This window comes from Petaurus breviceps, unplaced genomic scaffold, assembly GCF_028583685.1.
Source record: "Petaurus breviceps papuanus isolate PSGF00001 unplaced genomic scaffold, PetGlider_PUasm1.0 207, whole genome shotgun sequence".
Classification (NCBI taxonomy): Eukaryota; Metazoa; Chordata; class Mammalia; order Diprotodontia; family Petauridae; genus Petaurus; species Petaurus breviceps.
Window position 1 is genome coordinate 29,072,643 of NW_027185850.1, and position 24,408 is coordinate 29,097,050.

Below are 24,408 nucleotides of genomic sequence, written 5' to 3' on the forward strand. Positions count from 1 at the left end.
GGGGTGTTCATCTATCTTTGGGGTCCACCTGTCACCCCACTCTCAGTTGTGGCTCCAAGAACCTGTAGCATGTGTAGCAGCCACACCCCAGTAAACCATCTCGGCAGACTGGCTGAACTTAGCTCAGTTCTTCAGTCCTGCAGTTCTTGGCAGTTCTTAAGGCTTTCAAAGATCTTTTGCATTATGGTGGCTATTGTATAAATAAACTCTTCTCCTGGTTTTCCTCATTTCCATGTGTATCAGTTCATCTAGATCGTCCCAAATGTCTCTGAATCCTTCATATTTGTCACTTTGACGCCATAATAATATTCCATTACATTTCTATATTACAATTTGCTTATCCATTCCCCCACTGATCCCTTAGTTTCCAGTTCTTTTCTCTAAGAAAAAACATTGTTATATTTTCACCTATAGGTAATTTCCCTCTATTGCTGAGGTAAACGCCCCATAGTGGCATCACAGAATTAAAGAATAGTTTATTGAGTTTGGGGGAGTAGTTCCAAATTCCCCTCCTGAATGGCTGTGACACCAACAGCCTATTAGCATGCCTGTGCCGGGCTCCACACTTTAGGGAGAGACCCAGGCCAGCCAACCTTCATTCTCTTCATGGTGGTGCTTCTTTTTGGATTTTAACACCATGCCTCACCCTAGGACCTCCCTCAGCATGGGAGCCTTTTCACCCTCCCCCTCCTCTCATTAATCACCCAACTGCAGCATTGTCACTCTGGAACATCCCTCTGCTGGCCTCCCTCTCCCATTGGTGAGTTCCTTCAGGAGCTCCCATTTTGGGGAGGGTCCCCAGCCAGCCAACCTTTATTTCTTTTCTGGATGTTTGTCTAATTATCTGTATTTCAACACAGTGTCCCCTGTGCCAGGTACCTTCACAGACCCCATCCCAATTTTTCATCTTCCTTTTGTGTGTTGACTTCCCCTAGTGTGGCAGTGTGTAGTATGGAAGCTTTTCAAGAGCTGAGACTTAGTGCTTAGTACCTGTCTTCCCATGGTTTCTCTAGCAATGGTCACTGTCATCCTTTGCCACCTTTACAAATCTGATTGGCAAAGTGGAACCCTTAAGTTTATTTTAATGTTCATTTCTTTTTTTTTTCATTTCTCTTATTGTTAGTGATTTGGACCATTCTTTCATATGGTTGTTTGTAGTTTGTATCTCAATCATTCAGCAAACATTTTTAAACATTTACTATGTTCCAGGCTTGGAAGCAAAAGCAGATCTCTGTCCCCAAGAAGCTTACGGTTTAACAGGGAGACAACAGGTAAATAAATAGGGACAGATGAGAAACCTATAGAACATATGGAAGGTGATCTCAGGGAAGAAACTAGAATCTGGGGTGGGGGGGGGAGGGGAGGCAGGAAAGGCCTCCTGCAGAAGCTGAGACTTGAGCTGAGTTTGAAACTGGGGAAGTCAGTAGTTGGAGGTGAGGAGGAGATCAATCCAAGAAGGAGGACAGCCAGCACAAAGAGATTATGTGTTGTATGAGAGGAACAGGAAGGAGGTCAACGTAGCTGGATCAGAGAGTAACTGGGAGAAGGAATTAGAAGTCTGGAAAGATCGGAAGGGACCAGGTTAAGAGCTTGAAACGTTCATCTGAAGACTTTACAATTGATCCTGGAAAGAATAGGGAGTTGCTGACATTGAATGTGTGTGTGTGTGTCTGTGTGCGCGCGCGTGTGACAGTGACACAATAAGATCTACACTTCAGGATAATCACTTCTTTGATATTGAGTGGAAGATGGATTGGAGTGGGACATTGAGGCTGAATCCTTTCTTTTTTCTTTTTTTGTAGCTTCATGTGCAACCATCTTTTTTATTGTACTGTTTTATTTTTTATTTTTTTTTTTGGTCTCTATTAATTTGTTTACTTTTAGTTTACAAGATTCGTTATCACAATTCCTTGAGTTTCAAATTTTCTCTCCCTCCTCCTCCCCCCCTCCCCCCATGGGGCCATACAATCAAGTATAGTATCTGCAAATACTTTCACATTAGGCATTAGTCAGGTTATAAAGAAGGATTGTAACAGATGGAATGAAGAATGGGAAAGAGGAAACAAAACCAAACAAGAGAATGATAAAAGGCAGTAGTTTGCTTCAATCTGGGTTCAATCACAGTTCTTTCTCTGTATGTAAACATCTCTCTCCATCATGAGTCTTTTGGGTTTGACTTATGTCTCTGGATTGCTGAGAAGAGTCCAGTTTATCAAAGTTGGTCATCACACATACGTTGTGTCTGTAATTGTGTACAAATTCCTCCTGGCTCTACTCTTCTCTTTCAGCATCAGTTCGTATAAGCCTCTCCAGGTAAATATGAAGTCCCATCTGCTACTCATTTCTTATTGCACAATAGTATTCCATAACATGCATATACCGCGACTTGTTCAGCCGTTCCCCAATTGATGGGCACCCCCTTAATTTCCAATTCTTTGCTACCACAAAAAGAGCTGCTATAAATATTTGTGTACATATGGGTCTTTTTCCCACTTCTTTGATCTCTTTGGGATACAACCCTAGAAGTGGTATTGCTGGGTCAAAGGGTATGAAATTATTTATAGCCCTTTGGTCATAATTCCAGATTGCTTTCCAGAAAGGCTGGATCAGTTCACAACTCCACCAGCAATGTATTAGTGTTCCAGTTTGTCCACATCCTCTCCAGCACTTGTCATTTTCCTGTTTTGTCATCTTAGCCAATCTGACTGGTGAGATGTGGTACCTCATAGTTGTTTTGATTTGCATTTCTCTAATCAATAGTGATTTAGAGCATTTCTTCATGTGCTTATAGATATCTTTAATTTCTTCCTCTGAAAACTGCCTGTTCATATCCTTTGACCATTTATCAACTGGGGAATGACTTGTATTCTTATAGATTTGACTCAATTCTCTGTATATTTTATAAATGAGTCCTTTATCAGAGACATAGGTTGTAAAAATTTTTTCCCAGTTTTTCACCTCCCTCTTAATCTTGGTTACATTGGCTTTGTTTGTACAGAAGCTTTTCAATTTAATGTAATTAAAATTATCCATTTTGCATTTTATAATGCTCTCTAATTCTTGTTTAGTCATAAAGTCTTTCCCTCTCCACAAATCTGACAGGTAAACTATTCCTTGCTTTCCCAGATTGCTTAGAGTATCAGCCTTTATACCTAGATCATGTACCCATTTAGACTTGATTTTGGTATATGGTGTTAGGTAATGGTCTATGCCCAGTTTCTGCCATACTATATTCCAGTTTTCCCAGCAGTTTTTGTCAAATAGTGAGTTCTTATCCCCAAAACTGGGGTCTTTGGGTTTATTAAACAATAGATTACTATAGTCATTGACTGCTGAATCTCAGTATGCCTAATCTATTCCATTGATCCACTACTCTATTCCTCAGCAAGTACCAAGTAGTTTTGATGACTGCTGCTTTATAATACAGATTGAAATCTGGTAAAGCTAGTCTACCTTCCCTAGCATTTCTTTTCATTAATTCCCTTGATATTCTAGACCATTTATTCTTCCAAATGAATTTTGTTACTATTTTTCCTAGCTCTATGAAGTAGTTTTTTGGTAAATTTATTGGTATGGCACAAAATATATAATTTAATTTAGGTAAAATTGTCATTTTTATTATATTAGCTCGACCCAGCCATGAGTAATTTATATTTTTCCAATTAGTTAGATATGATTTAATTTGTGTGAAAAGTGTTTTGTAGTTGTGATCATATAGGTCCTGGGTTTGTTTTGGCAGGTAGATGCCCAAATATTTTATAGTGTCTACAGTAACTTTAAATGGGATTTCTCTTTCTATCTCTTGCTGTTGAATTTCATTGGAAATATATAAGAATGCTGAGGATTTATGTGGGTTTATTTTATATCCTGCAACTTTGCCAAATTTATTTATTGTCTCAAGTAGTTTTTTTACTTGATTCTCTAGGATTCTCTGAGTATATCATCATATCATCTGCAAAGAGTGATAGCTTGGTCTCTTCTTTGCCCAATTTGATTCCTTTGATTTCTTTTTCTTCTCTAATTGCTACTGCTAACATTTCTAGTACCAGATTGAATAAGAGGAGGATAGTGGACACCCTTGTTTCAGCCCTGATCTTGTTGGAAATGCTTCTAGCTTATCCCCATAACATATAATATTTGCTGATGGTTTTAAATAGATGCTACCTATTATTTTAAGGAAGGCTCCCTTTATTCCTATACTTTCTAGTGTTTTTAATAGAAATGGATGTTGTATTTTGTCAAAAGTCTTTTCTGCATCTATTGAGATAATCATGTGGTTTCTGCTAGTTTTATTGTTGATATGATCAGTTATACTGATGGTTTTCCTAATATTAAACCATCCTTTCATTCTTGGAATAAATCCTACCTGATCAAAGTGTATTATTCTTGAGATAAGTTGCTGTAGTCTTTTTGCTAATATTTTATTTAAAATTTTTGCATCTATATTCATGAGGGAGATTGGTCTATAATTTCCTTTCTCTGTTTTATCTCCTCCTGCTTTAGGTATCAGTACCATATTTGTGTCATAAAAAGAATTTGGTAGGACTCCTTCTTCACTAATTTTCCCAAATAGTTTGTAGAGTATTGGAATCAATTGTCTTTTAAATGTTTGATAGAATTCACTAATAAATCCATCTGGCCCTGGAGATTTTTTTCCTAGGGAGTTGACTGATGGCTTGTTCAATTTCTTTTTCCAAGTTGGGGTTATTTAAGTAATTTACTTCCTCTTCAGTTAATCTGGGCAACTTGTATTTTTGTAAATATTCATCCATTTCCCTAAGATTGTCGAATTTATGTGCATACAATTGGGAAAAATAATTCCTAATTATTGTTTTGATTTCCTCTTCATTGGAGGTAGATTCACCCTTTTCATTTTTGATACTCATAATTTGGTTTTCTTCTTTCTTTTGTTTTATCATATTGACTAAGGGTCTATCAATTTTATTGGTTATTTCATAAAACCAGCTCTTAGTTTTATTTATTAATTCAATAGTTTTCTTAATTTCAATTTTATTAATCTCTCCTTTGGTTTTCAATATTTCTAATTTAGTATTTAATTGGGGATTTTTGAATTTGTTTTTTTTCTAGGTTTTTCCATTGCATGCCCAATTTGTTTTCTCTAATATAATCATGTATGCACTCAGGGATATAAAAATTCCCCTAAGAATTACCTTTAGTGCATCCCACAAATTTTGGTATGTTGTCTCATTATTATCATTCTCTTGAGTGAAATTACTGATTGTTTCTATAATTTCTTGTTTGACCCACTCATTCTTTAGGATTAAATTGTTTAATTTCCAATTAATTTTTAGTCTGTCTTTCCATGGCCCTTTATTGCATATAATTTTTATTGCATCATGATCTGAGAAGGATGCATTTAATATTTCTGCCTTACTGCACAGAATTGTGAGGTTTTTATGCCCTAGAACATGGTTGATTTTTGAATATGTGCCATGAACTGCTGAAAAGAAAGTATATTCCTTTTTATCCCCATTCAGTTTTCTCCAAAGATCTATCATACCTACCCTCTCTAAAATTCTGTTCATCTCCTTAACTTCTTTCTTGTTTATTTTGAGATTGGATTTATCAAGTTCAGAGAGGGGGAGATTAAAGTCTCCCACTAGTATAGTTTTGCTATCTATTTCTTCCTCTAATTCCTTTACCTTCTCCTCTAGGAATCTGGATGCTATACCACTTGGTGCATATATGTTAAGTAATGATATTGCTTCATTCTCGATGGTGCCTTTTAGCAGGATATAGTTTCTTTCCTTATCTCTTTTAATTAGATCAATTTTTGCTTTATCTGAGATAAGGATTGCTACCCCTGCTTTTTTTTACTTTAGCTAAGTCATGATATATTTTACTCTAGCCATTTACCTTTAACCTGTGTGTATCCCTCTGTTTCAGATGTGTTTCTTGTAAACAGAATATTGTAGGATTGTGATTTTTAATCCACTCTGCTATCCACCTCTGTTTTATGGAAGAGTTCCTTCCATTCACATTTACAGTTATGATTATCTGTTTCTTTCCCTCCATCCTATTCCCTTCCCTGTTAATGATTATATTTTCCCCCCTTCTCCCTTCCCCTCCTTAATAGTTTTCCTTTTGACCACCACCTCCCTCAGTATTCCCTTATAAGCCCCCCTCCCTTTTTCTCCCCTTCCCCCTTACTTCTTCCCCCCCTACAAACCACCCCCTGCCTTTCGTAGCCCTTTCCCCCTCCTACTGCCTGTAGGATATTTTGATACTTAATGAAGTATGTTATCTCTTCTTTGCACCAAGAGTGACAGGAACAAATCTCATGCGAAGCTCCTCACCCTCCCCTCTTTCCCTCTAATATGATACGTTTTTCATCTCTTCTCCATAGAGTCCTGTGCTTAACTGGTTGTTATTCCCTCCTTGCACCAGAATGAATGAGGGAAAAGCTCATATAATACTCATCTCCCTCCCTTCTTTTCCTCTGCTATATTGTTTTTATGCCTCTTTGTGTGGCATAATTTACCCTTTTCCACTTCATCCATTTCTCTTCTTCCATTGCAGTCCCTTTGCAGCCCTTAATAAGATTTTTTTAATTGTGATTTTGTGTATTTTATACTCATACCCTCTACTTGTCTATAAATAGTTTGCTTTTATTAAATAACAGGGTGTGTGTGTTTTCCTTGTTTACCTTTCTATGTCACTCTTGTATCTCATAATTGGGGGTTGAATTTTCCATTGAGCTCTGGCTTTTTCATCAGGAAGATCTGGAAATCTATTATATCGTTGAATGACCATCTCTTTGCCTGGAAGAATATGCTCCGTCTTGCCTGGGTAGGTGATCCTTGGTTGTAACCCAAGCTCTTTTGCCTTCCATAAAATTGTATTCCACTGCCTCCGATCTTTCAGTGTAGAAGCTGTCAAATCCTGTGCAATCCTCACTGTGGTTCCTCAATATTTGAATTGTTTCTTTCTGGCCACTTGAAGTATTTTCTCTTTTACCTGGTGGTAGTTCTTGAGTTTGGCCACAACATTTCAAGGACTTTTCAGTTTGGGATCTCTTTCAGGAGGTGTCAGGTGGATTCTCTCGATTTCTATTTTACCCTCAGGTTCTAGTATCTCAGGGAAATTTTCCTTAATGAGTTCTTGGAGAATGTTGTCCAGTCTCATTTTTTCATCAGGATTTTCTGGTAGGCCTATGATTCTCAGATTATCTCTCCTGGATCTGTTTTCCAGGTCAGTTATTTTTCCCTTGAGATATTTTACCTCTTTTTCTAATTTTTCATTCTTGTTGTTTTGTTTGACTAATTCTTGGTTCCTCACTGAGTTTTTTGTTTCAATTTGGTTGATTCTAGTTTTTGGCAAATCATTTTCCTTGGTTACTTTTTGGAGCTCCTTTTCCATATCATACACTTTTCTTATTAAGGAGCTGTTTTCTTCATTATAATGTTTTTCTAATTCTGCAATTTTGATTTTAAAAGAATTATTCATTTTGTTTTCTATATCTCTCATTTGGTTTTCAAAGTTCCTTTTGAGCTGATCTAGGAGAGCTTTCTGTGCTTGGGACCTGTTCCCTGTTGATGTTTCAGCTCTGGGTGCAGAGTTCCTACCTCTGAGGATATTAGGACTCCAGAGTCTTTGTAGTCTGCTTTCTACCCATTTTGAGGCAGGGCCCTAGCCACGCCCTTCCCCTAGGGTTCCCAAGCCTTTACTGTTGAGGGTTTTGCCCTGGGGTAATAGTATGTTTTTTTTTTTTTTTGGGGGGTGGGGTGGGGGGGGTATGCAGGCGTGCTTCTTGCCTCCCCCTGTATGGACGGTTTTTGGGGGTTTTTTTTTTTTATTTTGGGGCCATGGAGTGGTAGTCCCAGGAGTATTTGCTGTCCCTGACAGGAGCCCTGCATTTGGTTCTTACCTTGCTCTTTCCAGTCCCAGCCCTTTGGTGATAGGCCTGGTAGTGGCCCTTATGGTTGGTGGGACGACTTGCCCCCAGAGTTGATCAGGCAGGCCTCCTCCTGGCCTGCCTCTGCACACCCGCTGCCTTCCGGGCCTACCTCTGTGCCACCGCTGCCTTCTGGGCCTGCCTCTGGCTGAATCCTGTTTTCTAACACATTGAGGCATAGGTCTACATTTTATGGGTGAATTCATGCCATCCACAGTCGTGGTTATGATTATTAAGTGTTTTCCCCCATAATAATATATTACGTTTCCTCTCTTTGTCCTTCCTCTGCCTTCTTTACAAGGGAAAGAATAGAAATGAGATCAATATTGGAGATCTATAATTGGAGTGATCTAATATTATTTTGCTCTTCCCCATCTCACCAAACACACACACACACACACACAAACACACACCCAAAGGCTATTGCCCTTTCTCTCCTTTCTCACCTGGGGGCCCAATCCTTAGAGTTGGGCCACAAGGAAGGGAGCCTGGGTTCAGGGAGGTATGAGGAAGGTTCCAACTCCTCCTCCCCTCCCCTTCCCCTTCTGCTTCTCTTCTCCCTTCTGCTTCTGATTCAGAGATAGGGGCTGGGGTCCTGGTTCTGGTCCTGGTTGGTTTTTAAAGAATTATTTAACAGTGTAACTACCAGATCTGCCTTATACCCCTACAAAGCATCCAAAAAAGACAAAGGAAAAAAAAATTGTATAAAAAACTTAAAAAAAAACCTTTATAATCAGTCTTCAACATCTTAAATAAGTGGATCAAAGAGCAAATCAGAAACAATGAATAACTATGTAAAAGAAAATGATGATGAAACAATATAATCAGTCTTCTGTAGTTGAAATGTTTCGCTTCCCTTTCCAGCTCTATCAGTTCTAACACCTTCCTGTGTGTGTCTCTCCTCTCTGTATCTGTTTCTTTCTGTGTCTCTGTGTCTGTCTCTCTCTCCCTCTGTTTTTCTGTCTGTCTCTGTCTCTCCCTCTCCCTATTTAATGTATTTTGACACTAACCTCTTTAGTATGTTTGCTCAGCCTTCCTTTTCCAAGTCTGGATACGAGTAAGGCTCATGAGATGCTGCTCCCCATGACCCCACCATCTCCCTGCCTCAGTGGTGAGAAATATTTATTCCCTCTTAGCATTCTGTTCCACCTCTCATTTCTTATCCTTTTAAGAAAAAAAAAAAGAACAAAATCTTTTGCAGGCCTTAAGGGTGCTCTTCTTTGTTCTTTCATTGACCTCTGCACAGTCGGTGTGGCAGTGGACAAAGTCCGGGACCAGGAATCAGGAAGGACTCAGACCCTCACTGTGTGACCCTGAGTAAGTCACTTAACATCTTTTTGCCTCAGTTTCCTCAACTGGAAAATGGGGATAATAACATCCACCCTGATGATTGGTTGTAAGGACTAGATGAAAGAATGTGTGAAGCATTTAGTACAGTGTCTGGCACACAGTGGATGATATAGAAATGCTTATTCCCTTTCCTTCCCCCTTAGAAACAGCTGGGTTCTGAAGGGGAAATGGTTTCTTCTTTCCATTAGAAAGTAAGCAATTCATTACTTAACCCCTTCAAATATCTCAAGTGCATTTATTTAGCTTTCTTGGTTTCTCATCTCCTATGTTTGTATTTCAAAGAGTCTACTTCATACTAGTTTTCACAACAGAAATGCTTGGAAGTTTATTATAGATCTATTTTTCCCCCTGTAGGATCATACTAAATTTTGCTGGATGTTAATCTTAGTTATTGGGGCAACTAGGTGGCGCCATAGCCTGGAGTCAGGAAGACTCATCTTTTTGAGTTCAAATCCAGCCTCAGACACTTCCTAGCTGTGTGACCCTGGGCAAGTCACTTCACCTTGTTTGACTCTGTTTCCTCATCTGTAAAATGAGCAAAAGAAGGAAATGGCAAACCATTCCAGGATCTTTGCCAAAAAAACCCAAACAGGATCATAAAAAGTCAGGCACGATCAAAACAACTGAACCGTAACAATCTTTTTTCATTTGGCTTTGTGATTATTGCAGGCTTTCTTTTCTCTTAATTATTGTATAATCTTGTGTGATCCTGATGGTGGTTCCTTGGTCTCTTATTTCTTTCTGGTGACTTGCAGTTTTTTGGGTTTTTTTTTTTTGTTTGTTTGTGGAACTTGGAAGATCTCAATTTTGACCATAGTATTTCCAGGGCTGTTGAATTTGTAATTTCCTTCTAGTGGTGATCTATGAATTCTTTCTATTTTTGCTTTACCTTCTGGTTCTAATACTTCTGGGCAGTTTCCTTTTATGATTTTCTTGAAATATGATATCCAGGTTTTGGTGTAGTGATTTTCAGGGAGTCCAGTGGTTATTGAATGATTTCCTCTAGTTCTCTTTCCCAGATCTGTCATCAGAGTAGATAGCTCATGTATTCTAATTGTTGAGAGTTTTGATTTTGTTCTAACATTTCTTGTTTTATTAATGAACTATTTTCTCCATTTTAGTTTTCAAGGTGTCTAAGGTTTTCCACCTTCTGTTTCTTCTCCTTCCCAGTGCTCATATGTCATTCTTTCTCTCATTTAAACTTTTCCTTCATTTCTTCAGTTCAGTATTGAGTCCTTGTAACGAGTTCACTCGTTTCCCCTGGGTTCTACTTGTTATTATGGTAGAATTGTCTTCTGGAATTTCATCCCTTAGTTCATTTTATTTCTCCACTATATGAGTTTTGCAGCCTTTGTTCCTGAATTGATACTATGTGACAGGGCCAGACTCTGCTCCCTCTTACAACTTGAGATCGGGTGGCTAGGCCAAGACTCTATCCCTTTCTGAAGTCCGGAGTGAGATTCTGCTGCAATACTAGGTATGGCCCCACTCCCCTTCAGTCTGCATGCCCCTTCCTCATTGTAGCTCTAGAAGGACTAGGCCCTGGTCCTGGCTCTCCTACTGAAGTTTTTAGCTTCAGTCTCATCTGGCAACTCCTAACGTGGAAGTCATGCTTGCCAAGGCTTTTCTCTGGGCATAGCCCCAGCATTATAGATGACAATGGCCTTGGTCTTTGTCTGGTACAGCCTCGATGGCCAATCACATTGGATTGAGGTCTTGTTCTCTTGTACCCCACCCCCACCTCCAACCTGAAAGTCAAAAGGCTCTGGCACACAGTGGATGCCCTATAAATGTGTATTCCCTTTCTCTTCTGTTCCCTTCCCCCATGGAAACATTTGAATTCTGAAGGGACAATGGTCTTTTCTTTCTCTGTTAGGAAATAAGCAATTCATTATTTAGTCCCTTCAAATAACTCAAATGCACTTATTTGGCTTTCTCATTTCCTGTGTTTGTATTTTTCCCCTTTTCTCATACTCCTTTTTAAAACTTATTCTTAGTTTTCAACATTTGCTAAATTTCCCCCCTCCCTCTGCTCTCCCCGCACAAGATGGCATGCAATCTGATATAGGTTATACATGTATGATCATATTAAACATTTGTCATGTTGTGAAGGAAGAATCAGAACAAAAGGGGAAAACCATGAGAAAGAAAAAACAAAAAGAAACAAAAAAGAGTAAATAGTCTACTTTGATCTGCATTCAGACTCCATAGTTCTTTCTCTGGATGTGGATAGCCTTTTCCATCATGAGACTTTGGGGTTGTCTTAAATCCTTGGATTGCTGAGAAGAGCTAAGTCTATCAAAATCAGTCATAGCATCGTGCTGTTATTACTGTGTACAATGTTCTCCTGGTTCTGCTTACTTCACTCAGCATCAGTTCATGTGAGTCTTTCCAGGTTTTTCTGCAGTCTGCCTGTTTACCATTTCTTATGGAACAATAGTATTCCATTACATTCATATACCACAACTTAATCAGCCATTCCTCAATTGCTGGGCATCCCTTCAAATTCCAATTCTTTGCCACCACAGAAAGAGCTGCTATAAATATTTTTGTACATGTGGGTACTTTTCCTTTTTTTTTTTTTTTTGCTTTTTGGAGGGCAACTGGGGTTAAGTGACTTGCCCAAGGTCACGTGGCTAGTCTTTGTGTTGTATCTGAGGCTGGATTTGAACTCAGGTACTCCTGACTCCAGGGCCATTATTCTATTCACTGTGCCACCTAGGCGCCCCTTTTTCTTTATGATCTCTTTGGGATACAGACCTTGTAGTGGTATTGCTGGATCAAAGGGTATGCAGTTTTTTTTTTAGCCCTTTGGGCATAGTTCCAAATTGCTCTCCAGAATGATTAGATCAGTTTACACAACTCCACCAACAATGCATCCCACATCTTCTCCAGCATTTATCATTTCCCTGTTTTGTCATATTAGTCAATCTGATAGGTGTGATGTGGTACCTCAGAGTTGTTTTGATTTGCATTTCTCTAATCAATAGCTATTTAGAACATTTTTTCATGTGCCTATTGATAGCTTTAAATTTCATCTCAAAACTGTTCATATCCTTTGAACATTTATCAATTGAGGAATGACTTGTATTCTTATAGATTTAACTCAGTTTTCTACACATTTTAGAAATGAGGCTTTTATCAGAGACACTGGCTGTAAAAATTGTTTCCCAGCTTTTTTGCTTCCTTTCTAATCTTGGTTGCATTGGTTTTGTGCAAAAACTTTTTAATGTAATTTAAATTACCCATTTTGCATTTCATTATGTTCTGTTTCTTGTTTGGTCCTAAATTTTTCCCTTCTCCATAGATCTGATAAGGTAAACTATTCTTTGTTTTCCTAATTTGCTTACATAAAGTTTCACCCTTTATGTCTAAATTGTGTACCCATTTTAACCTTATCTTGGTATACTATGTAAGATGTTAGTCTATGCCAGTTTCTGCCACACTGTTTTCCAGTTTCCCCAGCAGTTTTTGTCAAATAGTGATTATCCCCAAAGCTGGAGTCTTTGAGTTTATCAAACAGTAAATTACTACAGTCATTGAGTACTGTCTTGCGTACCTAACCTATTCCCCTGATCCATCACTTTACTTCTTAGCCAGTACCAAGTAGTTTTGATAATTGCTGCTTTATAACAGTTTTAGATCTCGTATGGCTATGCCACCTTTCCTTGCATTTCTTTTCATTAATTCCCTCCAGTGTTTGTATTTCAAAGATTCTACCCAATCCTAGTTTTTCACAATAGAAATGCTTGAAAGTTATCTGTTCTAGTAGAGGTCTCCTAGTGCGATCCTGGATGAAAAAAGGTTCTCACTGATGCTGATCTTTGTGGTGGTTTTCAGGCAAGCTCATCTTGTTTGGAATCTCTCAGGTTGCCATCTTTGCCAGAGGCAAAAGGCCAACAGCAAATTCCCCATTCTAAAATTTGGTTGGTTGGCATTATAGCACCAGAGTTCCTCCCCTCTTTCAGGGCAGGTAGTACCTGGCTGTTCCAGACTCAAGGCACTCTTTATATTTATTATATATAGAATATAGCCTGGTCAGTCTCCCCTATTAGAGGGTAAGCTCCTTACAAACAAGAATTTTTCATTCTTTGTATTTGTATGCTCAAGGGCCTAGCACAGAGTAGACTTAATGTTCATTAATTTATTGTATGTATTCATCTTTAATAATTAGCCAGAGGGCATAATTAGTACAAAATAAGGTTATTTGATGAAATTGGCGTAGTAAGCAAAATCACAACCAAACATGTCCACCCTAAGCCTGAGTGGAGCCAGGTAAGGAACACCCAGGGAGAGGCACCATGTAGAAAAGGTTGGGGAGTCCTTCACTCAGCGGACTCTGTGCAGTCCCAAGGCAATGGGGAGGTAGAGAGGGGGAGACTAAGACTCCCACTGCCACCCTTTTTTTTCTCTCAGTAGGAATAGCATGGATTGTGGTCTGCGCTGGAGATCATGTGATCTTTCCTCTCAAACTTCTTCTCTGTTGAGGGCACCATCATCCTTCTAGTCTCCTAGGTTCACCACTTCCTCAGTATCTTTGACCCTTCAGCTCTGTTCAGCTACCAGTGACCTCTGATTGCTTTCCTGAAGTAGCTGAATTGCTGCCTTTTTTTAGGCCTCATTCTCCTTGACCATTCTGCGGCCTTTGACACTATCACCCACCCAGTCCAGGGGCTGAAAATGGTCTTTGTGTGTCACCAGTAAAAACTCTCACTTGAAGTATACTTGAAAATTTGGAAACAGCTCTCTAACCCATTCTAAAATCTTCCCCCAAAAAAGTTTCAGTACATTTGGAACCTATTTGTGAAAAATATAAGAACCACACCTATGAACTGCTGCATCAAAAAGTAGTAAATTGAAGTAAAAAAACAATGACTTTCTAAAAATATGATTGTTAATATTTTGGTGAGAACAAAATATTTTGCTACAGGGAACGTGTGCAAAATGTTTCTCATGAGGTGCGTGAGCCAAAGTCTGGAGACCACTGAAAGGAAAGAGGGATAAACTTGCTTGGTCTGGTCCCTTCCCCAAAACTTTAAGCTGAAGACTTCCTTTCCTGGAGCTGCCCAAGGGCACAGCACCTGCCCCAGATGCTAGTGGGACACTCTTATTCAGGGAGGGCTGGAGCTTGGAATCCCCCATCCTTCCCTGAGGAGCTGCCACAACAAGGCTCTAGGCTAGGCTATGAGGGAGGGAGGAACAGCTAGAAGCCAAGCTCCACCGAGCTACATCATAACAGGGCTTGGCTTTCCAGCTAGAGCAAAGTCTTCTCCCTCCCCAAGTCCTGTAGAGTGGGGTTTCTGTACCCCACAGTGTTTGCCCAAGGAGCAGACTCTCAGACTAAAGTAAATGATGAGGGGCAGCTAGGTGGTGCAGTGAAAAGAGCACCGGCCCTGGAGTCAGGAGGACCTGAGTTCAAATCCGACCTCAGACACTTGACACACTTCCTACTGGTGTGACTTTGGGCAAGTCACTTAACCCCAATTGCCCTCCAAAAAGCAAAAAAAATTAAAAATAAAATAGATGATGAAAAACATAAAAAAACCAAAGCCCAAACCAGTCAATGGATATGCTTTTACTAAGTGCCTACTGTGTGCCAGGCACTGTGATGGACTTTAGGGAAACAAAGGTTAAAATAGCTGCCCCACCCTGAAGGCACCTCCATCCCACTTTTCAGTGGGTCAGCATAGGTTAAGGAGCCCTAGGGCCACCTTTCATTCCATACTGAAAAGCTTCCTCTATGGAGAGATGGAATTACTCTGCCAAAGCCTCCTGCTGCCACTCCTTCTGCCTGGGCAGAGGCCTTGCCCCTCCGCTGCTCCAACACCTACATGAGGCACCAAAGCGAATCACACCCAGGTCCTGTCATCTCCCACCCACTTGGACAAAGCACATGCATCCCTCCCAGCTCTTCTGGGGACTCTGTGCTGGAAATCCACAGGAGGTCTGCAGGAAAAGGGGCTCAGGAAGCTAAGTTAGCCTGCGTAGCTTGCAGAAGTACATGGGTCCAAAGTTGGCCCAAAGGATGGGGAGAACCAGCTCGCCCATGCGACATGACGGGAAGAAGGAGAAGGTATCCTGGAAGAGATGCCGGAAGCAGCTCAGGTCTTCCACCTGGACATTTATCTCGTACTGATTGGCCAGAATTTCAATGGCCCCACCTACCACGTACTCATTCTGCAGATGGGAGAGGGTGCAGGTGGAATAGACTGCCACCCCTCCGGGCCTGGTGGCAAGGAGGCCAGCCCTGGAAGCAAAGAAAGGAAAGAAAGAGGGTTGAAGGCCTGTCCTGCAGGGGGTACACTACTCCGCTCTCTGGACAGTCCTCTTGCCCCAGAAGTAAATCCTAGATTGATTCAGATCAGCGCCAACTTCCCCTCCCTGTGGCATCCCCAGTCTTGCCCAGACCCAGCCAGGGTAGAGAGAGCTTCACGCTGCTCAAAGTCTCTGTTCCCTCTCCTTGCATCGGCTCAATCCTTTAGGAGCAGGGCTTGTCAGGAGTGGGGTCCATCCACAGCCGAAGCCTCTCCCATCCCACAGGCTCGCCCTAGGCCATTCCCACACAGTTCTTGTCTGACTTGGGTCCTTGTCACCTCTTCCCTGGACTCTACTGTATGACCTAATCAGCCTCCCTAACCCCATTTCCTCCTACACTCTGTTGTTGTTCAGTCACGTCTGACTCTTCGTGACCCCTTTTAGGGTCTTCATGGCAAAGTTCTGAAGTGTTTGCCACTTCCTTCTGTGGCTCATTTATTTGACAGATGAGGAAATTGAGGCAGAGTAAAGCGACTTGTCCAAGTAAGCTCTAAGCTTATAGACTAAGGTCTATCCACTGAGCCAGTTTGCTACCCCTTACTTTCTATACCGTTGCCAAAATGACCACGTCACCCCCTACTCAGAATGTTTAGTGACCACTGGACAAAATACTGGGCCCAGCAATCAAGGCCTCCGCAGTCTGGCTCCAGCCCACCTTTCCAAATTGAAGTCACATTCTACCCATTCAGGGCGAACTGGAAAACGTCTAGGCAGGGCTCAGGAGACCTTATACTCTTGTACCCAAAGGGACAGTTAGGGAAACATCTTGCCCCAGGAAGAGGAAGGAGCGGTGGCTGCCCAATTCCAGGCCCCAATCCTAACGGTCTCTTCCCCATTGCTGGGGACCCCGTTCTCACTGGGAGGTCAGAGAAACCAAGTTCACATAGGGCAGAAAGTGGTTTGTTTCAGCTCCATGCAGGCCACCTGTCTGCTGCCCGGGGGGGCCCCTGAAAACACAGCCAGGGCCTGAGGTGTGAGAATAACCCAAGACCCAGACGTGGTTGCATCATTCCAATTGGTACGGCCTATGTTCTTGGACTAGAACCAACAGCCACACTGAACAGAATGACAGTTCCAAATAAACAGCATGCTGAGTACATGCAGCGCTTCCAGCTACCCTCAGGGCTCTCTTTCCCCGCCCTCCAGAGCTGTCTCAGCACCAGCTCCCAGCATGCCTAGGGCCCCGCCCCACTTACACCAGGAGCTGCACCTGCAGCATGGGCAGCATCTGCCGCTCAGTCTTCCTCGAGCGCTTAAAGATGTTGTTGTCCTCTTCCATGACAGAGTGCCGGTCAGTGGTGCAGGGCACGTCCACTAGCACCTACTCCAAGGAGGAAAGGTCTTAGAGAGCTGCAGGCTATATGCCACTCCAGCCCGGACAAAGGATGGGGATAGCCACAAAGAAGAGAGGCAGCTCAGGGGTGCAGCAAGAGCGACCCTGGGCAAGTCAATTCACCCGCTTATAAAATGGGGACAATAACAGTAAGGCCCCTGAGGATTTCTTTCCTTCCCTCCCTCCTCCTCATGGGCACCAGCCAGTGTAGTGAATGATCAGACCACACACACAGACAAACAGACATACGACACACACACATATGACTATAAAGCAAAGGACAACAGGGCAAGGGAAAACCTGCAGAGTGCACCTGCCGCCCTGTAACACACAGGGCTCTGAACCGATACTGACCGACACTCCCCACAAGGGGAGGCCCAGCTGTACCCAGCTCAGGTGTGGGCCCCTGCACTCACTAGATCTAGGCATCCTGGGACTCCGGAGTCTTGGGGAACCAGTCACTCACCCGGTCATAGGTGCTCCTCTCCAGGTCTCCCCACTTCCTACCATCCTGGGACGTGACTCGCACCTGGCTCTTGTCCTGGGGCACATAGCTGCGCAGAACCTGCTTCAGCCTCTGGGTTCGGGAGCCAGAGATGTCATTAGCTGCCAGGTGGTCTGAGGGAAGGAGAGTGGACTGAAGACAGTTTGCTGAGAAGAAGCTGGCCAGGCAGGATCTCACCAAGGACTGGTATGCTGGGCCCAGTCCCCAGATACAGATACTGAGGCCAAGTCAAGGACTCCTCAGGAGAAGCAGAAGGTCTGAATTCCACCTGCTGGCTCAGTGAGCACAGACTGGGAGTAGGAAGGTGACCATCCATAGCCTGGCTCAGCCTCTTATAAGTCACCTGATGTTGAGCAGATAAACTCTCTGAATCTTTATTCTCATCAGTCCTAGGCACTCTGGTTAATATAAGGGAAGAAGGGCAGCCCTTGTCTTGGAGGGGCTTCCTGATGTTGGGGGAGGGGGTCTTGTCTTTTCTCCCCCTCCCTGCAAAAGCCACCCTTCAAACTGCTGACATTCAAGCGACACCAAAAGGTTTCCAGAACCCTCCAGTTCCTTCCCTTGTGTGATTGTCTCTGCCCCAGGGAGGGCTCTGCTGGGTAGAGAGATGCCTCCCAACAACCAGCCTAAGCACATCTCTTTGTCCCTATCCCCTCCATCTCCATCTCGCCCAGTCCTGCCCTCTGGGCCCAGGCAGAACAAGGAGAACCCTCCTTTCATGTGACCCTGAGGTGCCTCTTCCCTCGAAGGACAGGGAGTTAAGGCCCTTCCCCTGACTTCCCAGGTGTGGTCAGACACAGACACAGAGACACACACACACACACAGACACACAGACACCCCCCCCCCCCCGCGGGGATCTTCCTGACCACCACTGTGGCAGTAAAGTAAGCCTCACCACACAAGGAGGAAACTGACAAATGGTGGGGAAGGATCTGTCCCTGGTCTTTGAGACTCCCCTCAGAGCTCTCTCTCCCACCTCAGGCTCCCTCAGTCATCTCTGAGGCCCCAGGCAGCTCTAAGATTCTCTGACACATTGCCCACAAAGTCCTTCTGAGTCTCCTCTGTTCCCCAGGAAGAACGGCTCCTTGCTTCGAGAGACAGTCCCACCAATCTGAAGCCTAAGGGCTGTCATGCACCAATCTTTCCCATCTCATCTGGCCCAGAAAGAGAAAAGATGTCACAGGAAGAAGGAACTGTGGGTCATCAATGCTGGGGCAAGGAGGGAAGCCACCTGCTCGCCACCCTCCCCAAGGTGACCCTGATATTCCAAAGGCAGGTAGGGAACAAAGAGTGCTCAAGTGCTGTGCGACTTTACTTACAGCAGCAGCCGGTGAGGAGCAGTGCCAGCGTTTTCCCACCAGGTCCAGCACACAGGTCAAGGACAGCATCACCTGGCTGGACACCCAGGGCCAACACAGGCAGCAAGGAGGACGCATCCATGAGGTAGTAGTCAAGAACACCCAGGCTGCTGACCCTAGAAGACAGGGCCAGATGCTTCAGAAGTAGCAATGGGAGCCTGAGGAGGCCGAGACCCACAGCCACCAGCTCTGTTCCCCAGAGGGGGGTAGAGCCCTGAGACAGCGGGGCCTTCCCCACCCCCAAGAACCCAGAGGCAGACAGGTGAGGGGCAGAAAATTCCATCTCTCTGCAGGTCTTCCAGCAGAGACCAGATGGCCACGATTATAGAAGGATTTCCATTGAGGGGCAGTGTGGCCACACCCTGGGGTCATCTGACACTTGTGGTGAAGTCCTCTGGGCCAGGACAGATAGCCATGCTTGGCTTCTGGAGGTGGACACTTAAGGACTGCAGGCCTCCTTCCTGCCTTGGGGGGCCAGAAGCCCATGTTTTTTCTCTGAGGTCCCTTAATAAGAAACAGGACTGAGGAGATGTCTCCATATCCACATGCTGCTCTCAGGAACAAGGACCACCAGACCTGGGCCCCAGGACACTGCCAAGAGGCTCAGGGGATCTTGGGAGTGGGCCACGAATGTCTCAATCTTAAATTACCTTAAATTGATATAGAGATAAATGCTATAGGGGCTCAGCTGATCCTCAGCTATGGCTTCTACAAAAAAAATGAAGGTCACAGCTTCAAAGGATCAGGGAGCAGGTGCCTTTTCACCCTGGAAGAAGACTTTCCACACCCTCCCATATATCCTTAGTGGAGGAAACAACCAAAGAACAGCTGTGTCCTTATGTCCTTCCTTCCCTTTTCCGGGGGATGATTGAGGCGGCTTTGCCTCTCCCCCTCCTTAAATGATAAGACCAACTTTCCAGGACAGCATGCTCAGGCCAACCTCCATGGTCGTTTTGGTCATGTATAATTCTAATTGTGTGATGGTGGTCCAAAATCAAGAGCCCAGCAGTGTTTTATTCCAAGTAAATAAAGGGTTTTCCCATATTCAACGCCCATCACAGTGGGCTCTAGCTGTTCCATGCTGTGGGACATGTAAGAAATGCCCAGTCTGCTGAGCATGAGTGAATGGCATTTTTTAATTCCTCCTGGTGAAAAATACCGGGAATACAAATAGAGGAGGTACTTCCTTCCCCTAGGAGCTCCCAGTCTAATGGGGAGATGCCCCGGAGAAGGTTTCAGTTGCACATCAAATGGAAATATCTCCTGGTCCTGAGGATGCAATAGCCAAGCAGAGGGTCAGGCCTCTTTTTCCAGGTCCTTTCCAAAGAGCCCAGACTTTGGTCTGTTCTGGGTCTTCTGCAGCTATGGCTGCAGCTCCTGCAGGAACAGTCCCCAGGTGGCATCTCCCCAGGAGGCCGGCAGAGGGCGCTGGAAGCCTGGCTCCTCCCCAGGTTCTTGGGTCTGGAGCTGTTCCCACTTGGGTCAAGGTGGTGATGGTGGCACCAGCCTGACCTGCCTGGTCCCTATGCTGCCCCATGTCTCTCCCTGAGGATGCTTCTGTTTCATCCAGGCTTCCTTGTGTGCGTAGCATTTGGTGGGGATGGCTGACCCCTTCTTAGGACTGATGTCCCCAGGACTCTGGTCTAGGAAATGCTGCTACACCCCTGGCTCCTGTTCCCATATGACTGTTGGTGGCAGCTGGTCAGCAGCTGCTGCTGGTGGTGATGAGACGGTGGGTCCCTTCTTTCTCTAGAATGATTTCTTTCCTCCAAAGTGGGGGGGAGGAGGGAGAGGCCTGGGCTGGACACAGCTCTGGTAGTCTGAGGTCTGAGATAGTCTGGGGGGCACTGCTATTGCCAAGGCTCCTGCGTTCAGTGTCCTGGGCTGGCCCCATCACAGTCTGAGGGAGAACAGTGATCAAGGGGTCAGTGGTATATTGCCTGCCTGGCCAGGGCTGCCTCCTGTCTCTTGCTCAGGGGCCCTGCTGCTTCAGCCAGGCCGATGGTCTGTAAAGCTTGCCTGTCCCCATTACGCTTGCAGGTCACGATTCTAAGGCTGAGAGATGAAAATGGTACCCATAGGCCTGGCAGCTCAGCTATGATGCGTCAAGCATTTTCAGGAGCCCCAGTGGGTCCTCAGATGTGAAGCCTCAGGTCCACCACAAACAGGACCAGTGGTTGAGATGCAGAAACCTCAGGAAGCCGGGGAGGTGGAGCCTTGAGCTGAAAATGTGGGGAGCAGGGTTCTAAACCCGGCATCCAAAGGAGCTCAGGACAGGGGTGAGCACAAGGGATTACTGGGCATCAGGGGCCCTGGGACTGACTGCCAGCTCTGCGTCTTAATACCTGTAGGACCTTAAGCAAGTCATTCCCCAGCTGAACCTTAGGTTTCTAACCAAACAAAACAAGAGGGGCTGAACTCAACAGAGGGTGACATCTCTTCCGGCTCTGAGTCCTACGCTTCCAACTGTCCTTTTTGGCAGTAACACTGGCCACATTCTTGTTCTCAGCATTTTTTCCTCTTTCAGAAACCTTAGGAAATAACCTGTCAGTTCCCCAGCCAAATGCCCTCCTTTGAGCCCCAGTAGCACTCCCATAAAACCACAATGGTGTGACGCCATTTTCCCTCCATGACAGCACATGGGTGATGAACTTTAGAGGCCACAAGGCACCTTCCCTCTCTCAGTCTGTTTCCTAAACTTGAAAATGGGGACAAGGAGGCCCCAGAACTAAAGCCCTCACCCCTGGCTTCCCCCCAAGCAGGGCTCAGGGCACTCGACATATGACCTACCTGGATGGATGGAAGCGGCTGATGTCCCCTCTGCTAAACGTGTAACAGTGCAGGTTAGGGCTGCAGGGCCAAGAGGTTACTGGAGGGCTGTGTGTCTCCAACTGTGGAGGAAGGACTGGAGCACTGGGTTCTTCAGGGAAGGCCTTCTGTTGCACCCTTCTCTGTGCCTCTATCACAAAATCTTTGGCCTTGAGCTGTTCTAACTCAGAGATAGTTTTGTCCCAAGTGGAGAAGTTGTTGACCAGAGCCCCAAACTTCTGCTCCGAGAGAAGACTGACCCGGATGGAGGGCCACAGGTCTCCAAACTGGACCTTGTAGTTCATGTCAAAATTCTGTAGGGCCATCCGGGTGGAGGGGAATTTTGGCTCTGTGGAGGCCTGCAAAAGTGAGAAAGGGTCCTCAGGCTTTCCCTGAAGGTCTCCTGGGTCTATCCTGGACCCCGCCCATGCTCACTTTACAATTTCCATACACATCAGTTACAGCTGCTGAATTCTGTGTTTTGTGCTAAATCCCAGTCAAATAAGTGAAGCAAACTGAGAAATTTAAATTCAACTCAACAAGCATTTTTGTCTACTCAATAAAATATAACGCTTGAAAAACCTGGGTCCAAGTGCTAACTTTGTGACCTTAATGCCCTGAGCAACCTTCTAAGACAGGATGATTGTGCTAACCCACACCATTGCAGTTTCCTTAGTAGTTCCCTATGTCTCCTTGGGTCCTTCTGCCATGCCACTGGTCCGGGACTATCTTTAGCATTTAGCCCAGTGGCTGACACACGGGAAGTGCCTGATGACTTTACCAGTCCTCCTCATGGAGCTCACACAGAAGAGGAAAACAAACTGTTGGAAGCCCCCCTACCCCCATTACATTGTTTTCACTTTGTATGGAGCCTGTGTAATAAGGGACGATGGGACTTAATCTATTTGTATCAGGGGTGAAAACTCCTGACTCCAGAGCAGTACAGATCCTTTGGGGTGTCTTCATTTACACGGCCCTGCATTTGTTTTCTGGCAGCTAGGTATTGCAGTGGATAGCACACCAGGCCTGGGGCCCTGAATTCAAATCTGAACCTCAAACATGTGCTAGCTGTGTGACCCTGGGCAAGTCACTTAACCCCTTTTGCCTCATTTTCTCACTGATCTAATGAGCTGGAGAACTAATTGGCAAATCACTGCTAAGGAAACCTCAAATGGGGTCACAAAAGAGCCGACCCGACAACATCAAAGCACTTATCATCAGTCGATAATCACTAATCGAGGTCTAGTGTGTGCGGGGCGTGGGGTGCTGCGCTATATAAAGTGGGACAAAAGGCCCCCGGCCTCAGGAAGGTCAGTCTACCGGGGGGTCTGCAGAAACGGGGCAAATAAATTCGCATAAACAGCAGACGAGGATGGGAAGGTTCCAGCATTAAGGGGGAGCCTTTCAGGCCTCGGGGCAGCCAGCAAGGCCGCAGCGGGAAAGACGCTCTAAGAAGCCCAGTGGAGCTGGAGGGCCGGAATGCGGGTCACGTGATGAGGCTGCACGTGACAGGGGGGGGGGGGACGGGGACTGGCAGCTCTATCCTTCCCCAGATGGGTGGCCCACTCTGGGGCCGTTCGAGTGGTTATTGGTCAGCAGTCAACCCCCGGCCTCCTCCAGGCCACACGAGCCCGCACCCCACCCCTCCTTTCGGCGCGAGGCTCAAGGAGGCCGAGAATCATGAGCACGCTCATCCCAGAAACAGGAACAAAGAAGCCCCGAACCGCGCGCGCGTAGATTTGGGCGCATGCGCAGCCCATCTCGGACAAGGCGCAGGCCCCGCCCCCCGAACCCCGACCTTGACCCCCAGGCAGGTGACACTTCCGGTGGGGCCCATCACTCACCCATTTTTTCTTGTGCCGCAGCCTCCGCGGAATCAGCCCAGGCCCGGGAGGCCTCAGCAGCCGGCGCGTCCGTGCCAGAACGCGCCAGGACGCCTCCATGTAAGCCACGCGTGCGCGGTCTGAGCGTCCCTTGACGTTCGCTTCCGGCGAGGCGCTTGGCCGCAGCGAGGGGTTCCGGCCTGGCTGGAGCCCGGGCCGGAGAGCGAGGGCTTTCATCAAGATGGCGCCCGGCACGCCGGAAGTCAGGGCGCCACGGGGCAGCGCCGTGCCCCACGTGACGCGCAGTGGTGCGAGGGGCGTCTTCGGCTATGACAAAGGCGCGGCTGGCGGTCGGCTTCTTTGTCCTCCCGCTCGCAGCCCCGGGAGGCAGCGCCTGAAGCCCCGACCCTGGGTCCCACCTTGAAGGCGGCAAGCCCCCCCCCCGAGGGCTCCGAAAATGCCGGCCTGGCCCACCCGCTGTTCTGACGCAGTCTCTTCATTCGTAACAAGGGGACGACGGCACCGGCCTCCCAGGACCGAGCCTGGCAGGCGGGAGGGGGCCTAGGGGTGCCGATCGGGAGACTGAAGCCTGGGGTTCAGGCCGCCTCCCCAGAGGGCTCCGGGACACAGGCTGTGGAAGCCCGCACTGCGAGGAGCCTCGCAACTCTACAATGTTAATCCCTTTTTTTAGTTAAATTAATTCATTTTTAAACATTCACTTCTGTAAGTTTTATATTCTGCCCCTCCCCATCTGATGCCAGCTCACTACCACCTCTTGTTTTACAGATAAGGAAACTGAGGCAAGGCAGTGACTTGCACAGGGTCACACTGAGTGGCAGGCAGAGTGCAGACGAGGCACTCTCCCACTTGGTCACCATGTGTGACCAGCTGCCCTGGCTCAGGCTCCTCTTCATAAAGAGTGGGGACCAAGGGATGCTGTGGCAGATCAGATTCCTAAAACTTTCCAAAGGTGATGTCACTGGATCCACACTACAACCCT

General features: G+C 45.3%; 1 protein-coding gene across 1 annotated transcript; it reads right to left on the reverse strand.

Moving 5' to 3' along the window:
- Nucleotides 1-14,825: 14,825 nt before the first annotated feature.
- LOC138165016 (5-methylcytosine rRNA methyltransferase NSUN4-like) lies at nt 14,826-23,700 on the reverse strand. Its single transcript, XM_069093075.1, has 6 exons — nt 23,430-23,700; nt 21,568-21,944; nt 18,739-18,893; nt 17,380-17,531; nt 16,777-16,901; nt 14,826-15,512 (listed from the first exon to the last, which is right to left on the reverse strand). Exons 1-6 carry the CDS (start codon nt 23,643-23,645, stop codon nt 15,236-15,238), a joined length of 1,302 nt encoding a protein of 433 aa, XP_068949176.1. The 5' UTR covers nt 23,646-23,700; the 3' UTR covers nt 14,826-15,235.
- Between the last annotated feature and the right edge of the window lie 708 nt (nt 23,701-24,408).

Excerpts from the sequence above, each read along its gene's own strand:
- LOC138165016 (XM_069093075.1), bottom strand. The coding sequence starts at position 23,645 with ATGAAAGCCCTCGCTCTCCGGCCCGGGCTCCAGCCAGGCCGGAACCCC. Across the intron at positions 21,945-23,429 it reads TGCGGCACAAGAAAAAATGG|GCCTCCACAGAGCCAAAATT; the intron begins GTGAGTGATGGG and ends TCACTTTTGCAG. Across the intron at positions 17,532-18,738 it reads GCTCCTCACCGGCTGCTGCT|ACCACCTGGCAGCTAATGAC; the intron begins GTAAGTAAAGTC and ends TCCTTCCCTCAG.